We start from the raw sequence: 8872 nt of genomic DNA on the forward strand, positions 1-8872 counted from the left end.
TCCTCTTTCATTTGTTCTTTCTCAAACACCATCTGTTTCTTCACATTGTTGCTTTTTTTAAACAATATTTCACTTCAACTACTGGATGTCTGGCCACCAGGAGTTCATGCACTCCTGCATCACTCAGTTTCCTTTCACCTGGTACACATTACTTCAAAAGTAAGCCGTCTTTGTCTTAGTGAAACAAATGAGTGAAATAAATGTGTCATCAGATCATATTACCAAGTTATAAAATAAATAAATAGATCTCTGTGCTCTGTGGAAATCATGAATAGACTGCACTGAAGTATAAACTGTCCGTAAATCTGATTTAGCACAATTAAAAAATGTGTAAATCTAAATGTGACTGAATAATCATGGCTGGCATTAGGGGTGACTCGTGCTGTCTCTAAGGACTTCCTGACATTAGTTTTTGAGTGTTTTCATTTCTGATGTGGTGGAGCAGCTCTTCAGCACACACTCACAGATCTATGGGACTGTTATGTTCCCCTGCGCCTCTGCTTCTTTATTCTTCACATGTAGACGTGCTCTGTGGGACAGTGACTGGATTTTTATTAGAAATGATACCAATAGTGGTTATGGAAGACTTTAACAAATCATATTAAATATACTCTTAATAAACTCATCAAAGGCGTGCATTTGATATTACAAACTTCAGAACATGCAGATCTTAAATGGCCTACTTTTCCTTTGTGACTGGAAAAAAAATGAATAAAGCACATGACCTGTAAGAGATTCAAACACTGAACATACAAACTCTTTGTAACATAGTGTGATCATTCTCTACAGCAACCCCAGATGCATTTGGTATTTTTAAAAGTTAGAAATTGTGTGTGTTATTTATTCAGGTTACAGTGTGTATTGTACAATCCTGAGTCCAGTTTAAAAAAGACAAGAGGAGCATCCATCCTATTCCTCGTAATGGTGATGATTCTACAAAGTATGAAAGACCTGAGTGATCAGATCATCAACTATAATCTCCATGCATTGCATACATTTGTTGTCAGCATACATCTGTGGTTAGTCTGTGCAGAGGCTGAGTAACATACAACAGCGAAGAGCAGAACCTGGAGAATAAGGCATGCTGCTTCTCCTGATGTGTGTGTATATGGGAAACCGGTGATACAATCAACGACTGAAAAAAGGCATGCACAAGATAACAAGACGAGCGCTGAAAGTAGAGCACTTCATCAAAGTGAGACCGTGTCACTGTGACATGTAAAAACCTCATATTTTAACCCCGACACTGGTGACTTTAATGTCTTCTTGTAATTACATGTCATAGAATAAAGCAAATTTACTGTTGTTGCATATATAAAACCCTTTAAGACCACTTTGTATAAACCAAAAACTAAAGCTCAAGACTGCTTCTCTTAGCTTCTGAGAAGTCAAATCTTCACCATTACTCAAAATGATGCTAAAAAGAACCACCACTAACTATTCTACCGTAACTTGTGAAATGAACATTTGACTTTTAAGAAAGACTGAACAGATAAGTCACATGGGGCCGAGACATTGCTTATTTGAAGAACAGCGCTGCTGTGAGGTTATCTGTGCTGTTAAAATGCATGCACGTGTTGGAGGAAGTGATGCATGACACCTCAAAAAGATTTTTTTTCTAGGTGTTAAACAGGTGGCCGAATGGCAAGATGAGAGTATCAGGCAGAAGAAAGACAGTCTATAAAATCTGAAGTCAAAGTTGTGAGGCCTCAGTATGCAGATTTCTGCTGCAGTGACACGTGCCAAATGCTTGTCAGCTGGGAGGTAGTGATCCAGAGAAGTTTACTACACAGAAAACGTTCGGTTCTGATTTGCACTTATATGAAATCGTAAGTGTCTTCATCCAAATTCAGCTTTGTGAAGAGAATACATTTTCCAGTCTAACTGTCACTGGGTGATTAGAGGAAGGGTCCTTGCAGAGATTTACTTCAGTCCTGTTTCTCTGTTGGTTAGCTCTTGGTGGGTCGCAGCTTGCGGCCAAAGTACTCCGGTGCTGCATCCAGCAGCCAGTCGGCATCCACCAAGCACAGGTCTCTCATGTAGCAGCGGGACGTGTGCAGCAGCTCATTGAAGACCACGTACGCTGGCTTGGCCTGGAAAAGGACGGAGGAGGGGTGGATGGCCACAGGCTGGTGTGTGTCCAGGGCTAAGTAGCTGCCTTCGGGTTGTAGCTCTGCAGCGTTGACGAACATCCCGTGGGCAAGGCAGCGGCGAACGTTCCCCGTGTCCGGCCCACAAGACTCCAGCTTCAAATTCATCTGGTGAAACAAGCAGAACAGGAAGTGTTTGCTCAAAATGGTGATTTACTGGTCGTTAATGTTACAGCATTTAGTTATCGATAAGGTCAAACAGGCTGCTGTCTCTACTTCTGGGATCCAGAATGAGACCCACTACAACACAATGACACAGTTGGCTGTTGCAGGTTTTTTTTCCATTTTCTTCCTTTAAAAATAACATTACCCACAATGCAGCTTGATTCCCCCCCTAATGCTTCAGCCCAGGATTCAGGTGTGCTATGCTAGAAGCAGCTAATCTAGCCTTGAGCAGAGATGAAGACCAGGCTGCAGAGGTCTGGTAAGCTCACTTCTTTTTAAATACACACCCCCAGATTTTTCATTTTTCATGTTCAAACTTTTAGTCTTCAGAGCCAACCGACACTGAATGTATCAGACTTCACAGAGCTCCTTCTGGAACCACAAAAGACTTTGTAAGACCTGTAAAAGACTTTGATGTGTAAAATCTGTGGAGTTTGCCTTTAAGATGCAGACCGTGAACTGCAGCATCCCCACGGACTTCCCTCCATCGCTTCCACTTGTCTTTGTCTGCTTTCTAACAAATGCATAAAATGCCCAAAAATATACATATAGTCTCCCCTGTGCTTCCTGACCACAATCTGGAGGATGACGGAGGATTTTTTTTAACATGGTACTCGATTACACCATTACAATAATCAAAGTAATGTGAAATAATACCTATTTTACTGTGATGTTCCTGTTTTCGCAAACAAATACTTATGGATCAAGAGTCTTTTGCACAGGTGTAGCTAATAACATTGATTTTTAGGAGATCTAACTGTCACACACACAGTATTGTTAGGGATCTTCAGATGCATACCTTAAGGCAGATATCTCTGAGTTGCGTCTGGACCTCTTTGACCAGACCCATGTTCCTGCTGTTGACGAAGTTCTCTCGACACCACTCCTTTAACAGCAGACATATGCAGTATTACAAAGCTGTCTCAGCAACAAAGTTTGATTTCTGGATTTCCGATTTTGCTTTTCTTCCCCTGCTCATCAAGCTTTACTGACCTTATTACCACTGACTTTCTTGAACGCCCTGTAAATGTTGAGCAGTGTCATGTGGTCTCCTTCACTGGAGCTGAACTTCTTGCGTGCAGCAAGCACCTCTTCCCTCCTGGCGGGAGGGTTATACAGCACAGTGTCCACTGATAGCAGAGACACAATGCTCAAAATCTCCTCCGAACAGGAGTAGTCGGGGGACAACAGGATGGTCTGTGAGGCGGAGCAAACAAAGCAGGGAAGTGTTACAAGAATTTCTATCTGGGTTATGCACGTGTCCCATGTGCTGCGGGGTGCAGGTGGGCACTTTTGTCATAACCCCAACAACAGCATCTATTTATGTAATGCTATGCATTTCCAAACACTTTCACCTTGGCATATCTGGGCTCCAGAGGGAAGCTTGCCATCTTCTTTCCCAGAGCAGTGAGGAACACCTGCCCCTCCTTCCTCTCTACAGCTCCCAGCAGCTCTAAGTGCTCCACGGCAGAACGAACGGCCTCTGGGATAAACACAACAGGTTACTACGGCCTGCCAACCCTGCTGGATGACCAGAGGAGCATCTTGATTCATGATCAACAGCGTCTTACCTGGAGAAGGCTTGGACATGAAATCAAAATTTGTCACATCTGGAATCCCCAGAGCCATGAGCTGCAGCATCACACCTGCTAAGTTACACCTGAAGCACATCATGCGCACACGCGCGCGCACACACACACACACACACACACACACACACACACACACACACACACACACACACACACACACACACACACACACACACAGAGGGAAGGAAACAACAGAAGAACAGGCCATTCAATCACAGTGACCTAAATAAACCAACATGTGGGACAGACTCAGACTCCTGCACAATAGCACATGCTGAGCATTATGAATATAAACCAGTGCGACAGTACCTCTGGATCTCAGGCACAGTCATAGAGATGAGGCTGTCGAATTCCTGCTCAGTGTAGAGACGATAGCAGGAGCCAGAGTCCTCTCTGCCAGCCCGGCCTGCTCGCTGCCACGCCTGGGCTTTAGAAACCCGCTGCACAGCCAGCACCTCCAACCCGCTGTCTGAGGGTCACACAGCACACATACGATAAGATGCATGAATATAACACGCTATCTGTGTCATAAATATGATGCTTTTTGATGTTGTGGTTTGGAGAACATATTTCTTCCAAGCTCCTTTTATACAGCCTGTTCAAGGTGGGAATGTGCTCCATTATTGCATCGTTAATACTGATGCAATAATGTTCAGGCAGGATTGTAACTGCATGAGGTGGAGCTACTTTGAACTACTGTTTATACAGTTAGGGTTAGGGTTATTCCAGTGGTGCCCAAATTTGGGGTCAGGCCCCTCCAAAGGGTCACCAGATAAATCTGAGGGATCGTGACGTGATTATGGCTTCTGCTTCACCAATTTGTTATTAATTTTTTCCAACGTTTGTCGAATCTTTCCTTTAGTTGTCAAGTATGAGACACTTTTAGCTCTTCAGCTGAAACCACCTGAGACATCTGGAGAGGAAATCACTCTTCAGTGGAACTGCTAACAACTCATAGACAGCAGAAATATGAGAAAGAGCCCCAACAAGACACTGCTTCTTAATGTAAAAAATTAATCCGCAAAGTAACGAGTCACTAGAATTCTCAAAGTCAATGTAGTGAAGTGAAAAGGGTAGTATTTCCCTCTGAAATGCAGTGGAGAAGTATAAAGTAACATTAAATGGAGCGACTTAAGTAAGGTACCTCTGAAATACAGTACTTGAGTAAACATACTTACTAGTATATTCTTACTATACAAGTTATTTTGCAAAGGAAATAACGGTCTGTCTGTGATTAAAATAACCTGGCTGCCTCTTTTTAGTCATTCTGAAGTGTTTCATGATATGTCGATGGAAAGCTGTGTTATGGTAAATACTGATATGAGAATGTGTGTGATGACTGAATCTAACCAGGATTGAAACGTTTAGCCTTCACCATCCCCGTGTCTATGACGTATTTGATCCCAGAGATTGTGACGGACGTCTCAGCGATGTTGGTTGAGAGGATGACCTTCCTGCATCCCTGTGAAAGGACAACATTCGGCAAACAATAATATTATTAGATTATGATATGTATGGCTTTACATTGATAAGAGAAAAACATTTCTGCCTTTGAAGCAGCAGTCAAGCTAAAACTATGGCAGACATGTCTTAAATGGAACCACAGTTGAGAACAGCAGAGATGAAGACGACGTGAGTATCTTTTCACAGACATGTCGCTTTGAACTCTGCTCCTCCTGCATGTTTACTGCTGCCTTTACCTTGGGAGCCGGCTGGAAGACCCTGAGCTGCTGAGCTGGGGGCAGCGATGCGTACAATGGGATAACCACCATAGGACCACAGCCGTCAGGCAGATGCTTAGCGATGTCCCGGCATGTCCTCGCCAGAGCCTCGATCTCCTCCTGACCCGTCATGAAGACCAAGATATCATGGGACGGAGGCGCCTCCTGTGCACAGACAACAAGACCGCGTTCTGTTCCAGCGTCAAGAAGGATCAGCACAGTACATGAGCATGCACGCAGGAAAGCTGTTTACTCACAGGTTTGTGTTTCCTATAATATAAGAGTTGTTTTTTTTTACACAACTGATTCCACATGAGGGAATAAAAAAGGAAAAATGTGTATGTCAAGGTCCCTTGTATTCAACTGCAATAAAAAAACACATTAAGAGAAGAATGGCATCACTAGGCCGGTGCAACCATGACCTACATGAGGACACATTTTGAACACTACCTGATGGATCTGGAAGACAGTGACGAGTGCAGCCTGCAGATAGTCTGACTGGGGCTGCTTGGTGTAATAGATCTGAATGGGATGTTGCCTGCCCTCCAGGTAGAGCACAGGTGACTTGTTGAAGTACTCAGAGAACAAATCCACGTCCATGGTGGCTGACATCACTATGACCTGTGGGGATTACACAAGAGACGGGAGCTGCACTTTGGAAGATCAACACAGCAGAGGCAGAAAATGAACTCACACAACCCCGATTCCAAAGAAGTTGTGTAAAATGTGAATAAAAACAGAAAGAAATCAGTCTCAACTGTTGCAGAAATGAAGTTTATCTCATTAGCAGATGCAATGAAGGGATCATGGGATGAAAGAGATCTTCTTGAGACCAGACTGAAACTGTCCTCGTACCTTCAGGGGAACCTTATTAAGTTCTCTGCGTCTGCGCTGTGCAGTCTTGACCACGCCGAACAGCACATCAGTGTGCACGGTGCGCTCGTGAGCTTCATCCAGGACCACCACGGTGTAGCGCAGCAGTAAGGGGTCTCCGATGGCCTCGCGCAGGAGCATGCCATCTGTCATGAACTTCAGCTTTGTCTCAGAGGAGGTGACATCCTCAAAACGCACCGTATAACCAACCTGAGAAGAACATCGTGGATTTACTGTACAGAGCCCAGTAAAACTTCAACTGATGTGGTGATAACACTACATCAAGTCAAATATCCATCACAGAATAGTACAACATGTGCATATGTTGTATGTTGTTGGAGTAAACTTTATACTTCTAGTCATCCTATGGGGCTGTTTATTTTTTTGTTGAGTGAGCTTGGGTCCCCGTTCTTGTTTGTCTCATGCATGTGCATATGTACACACGTGGTTTACACAATACACATTCCCTCTATTCCGCTGAGCTACAGGTGGGGGTCATGGGACAAGAAACATGGGAATCAAACTGGGCTTAAAATGCAAGAGAACAAGAAAGAAATCAGCTTTACAAATGTTGTATGATGAAGGAAATGCAGTCATCACATGTTTGTCCTGCAGGATACGCACAACAAGCCTTGATTTTACAGCACAGACTAATCGGGCATGTGGGAAACCTGTGTGTCGTACATACCAGCTTGCCAAGCTGGGTCCTCTTCTCCTCTGCCACCCTTCCTGCCAGTGAGATTGCAGCAACTCGACGGGGCTGAGTGATGGCAATGATGCCCTGCCGCCCGATGCCGGCCTCATACAGGTACTGGGGGATCTGAGTGGTCTTCCCAGAGCCAGTCTCCCCTGAGGTGTGACAGCGAACTTCAAGTTAGAAACAATTCAGGTGCTACACAGTAAATCAGTAGAGCAGAAATTATCTTTTCTGAGCAAAATATTCACCTAAATGTGATACCAGTCACTTATTTAGATGGACTACTAATGCAGGCTATGACAGTCATTGTAATATAGTTTACAGCTGTGAATCAGAAGAAGAATAATGCTGAAATGTACAATTTAAAACTGATCTGTGCACTTCTGGTGAGCTGACACACTTTCTTTTCAGAGCGGATGTTCCCTTTAACGGAGTCGCACAGCAGCGGCTAACGCTGTAGCAGTGTTAGCTAACCGTAGCAGCTCACCGATCAGAATAGCATTGTGAAGCTGTCTCAGTTGGTTCAGTAGCTGAGGTTTCGCCTGGTAGATGGGAAGCTGTTTCCTCTGGACGTCTATTGGAGTGGTTGCATTTCCCTTTCTAGGCAGCAGCATTCCAGGCTTATTCTTATCGAGACGGAAAAAAACAGACCCCGGCTTGAATTTTTTAGCCGGAGGAGGGTCGGGGTCGTGGGGCATGGTCTAGAAAAAGTGACTCTGATAGCAAAGCTTCGCGGCTCTTTCTTGAGATTCTTTTCAACGCCAGACAAAAACAAAAAAAAGTTTTTTTCATGCTCATTGACAGACGAGCAAACACTGCGGATGTTTTGCTACCTCTGCAAAAACGTCCCCACGTGGTAAAATCCGGCGCAGATGTTTGACGTCATCGAGCCCAGATGATATTTAACCTGAGTACTGACTGTCAGGTGTCTTCACATGCTGCAGATACACATCCATGCATGAAATACAAAGTCATTTTCATGAGGGGGTGAAGGTAAAGCCTCACAAGTATTGCACCCTGTGGGATCATCATGTGGCCCAAAAAATATTTTTCCCATGGAAAAGGAGTATCTGTAAAACATTCAATTTTGATCCATTCAGTTCAATAACATTTGGAAAGACTAGAGGAGCCATATGATAACATGATTTTATCCCATTCATGTGTGCTGGGAGCCAACAGGGGGTCATGGGGCTCAACCAGCAAAAGTCTCAGACATGCATGCTCTGAACCAAGAAACTGGTGGCAGCCATGACAGACAACCTTTCACATGACAACAGCTTCCTGGGGGTTTTAAGCTGAAGGGACGCTAATATTTACTGCACATTCAGCTCCGTTTGTGACTGACTGTGTGCAGTTTGAGGGATGGACTGCAACAAAATGCACTATCACTTCGAGGGCTCATCAGAATAAGTGTTGACAGCTAATTAGTGTCAGCACAGTAGGTCTTGTCTTACGGTAATTTTCTGAAATGTATCACTTATGTGTTGTTTGAACTAAAGCAATAGTGACAGATGACTGTCAGTAGGCTTTGCACTCATCGAGACTAGTAGCATTAGCCTGTTCCATTAAACCAGTCAGTGTTTATTTTAAGTTAACACAGGCTAACTAACACTAATTAGCTGACAGCACTTACTGAGAATTCTGCCAAGAAGATCCCCCGAAGTGTCTGTTTGT

The 8872-nt window shown here is 43.9% G+C and overlaps 1 protein-coding gene across 1 annotated transcript; it reads right to left on the minus strand.

The window, feature by feature from the left end:
- Positions 1-539: 539 nt before the first annotated feature.
- On the minus strand, positions 540-8026 carry dhx33 (DEAH (Asp-Glu-Ala-His) box polypeptide 33). The gene is made up of 12 exons (XM_041951952.1): positions 7686-8026; positions 7190-7350; positions 6484-6711; positions 6079-6249; positions 5608-5793; positions 5258-5369; positions 4217-4376; positions 3887-3975; positions 3671-3798; positions 3309-3512; positions 3115-3201; positions 540-2258 (listed from the first exon to the last, which is right to left on the minus strand). The coding sequence occupies exons 1-12, from the start codon at positions 7894-7896 to the stop codon at positions 1950-1952; spliced, it is 2046 nt and encodes a 681-aa protein (XP_041807886.1). The 5' UTR covers positions 7897-8026; the 3' UTR covers positions 540-1949.
- Positions 8027-8872: the final 846 nt, after the last annotated feature.

This window comes from Chelmon rostratus, chromosome 14 (genome assembly GCF_017976325.1).
Source record: "Chelmon rostratus isolate fCheRos1 chromosome 14, fCheRos1.pri, whole genome shotgun sequence".
NCBI lineage: Eukaryota > Metazoa > Chordata > Actinopteri > Chaetodontiformes > Chaetodontidae > Chelmon > Chelmon rostratus.

Coding starts and splice junctions, on each gene's coding strand:
- dhx33 (XM_041951952.1), bottom strand. CDS start 7,896: ATGCCCCACGACCCCGACCCTCCTCCGGCTAAAAAATTCAAGCCGGGG. Junction 6,250..6,483: donor TTAATAAGGTTCCCCTGAAG/GTACGAGGACAG, acceptor TAATCCCCACAG/GTCATAGTGATGTCAGCCAC. Junction 5,794..6,078: donor CTGTCTTCCAGATCCATCAG/GTAGTGTTCAAA, acceptor GTCTGTGCACAG/GAGGCGCCTCCGTCCCATGA.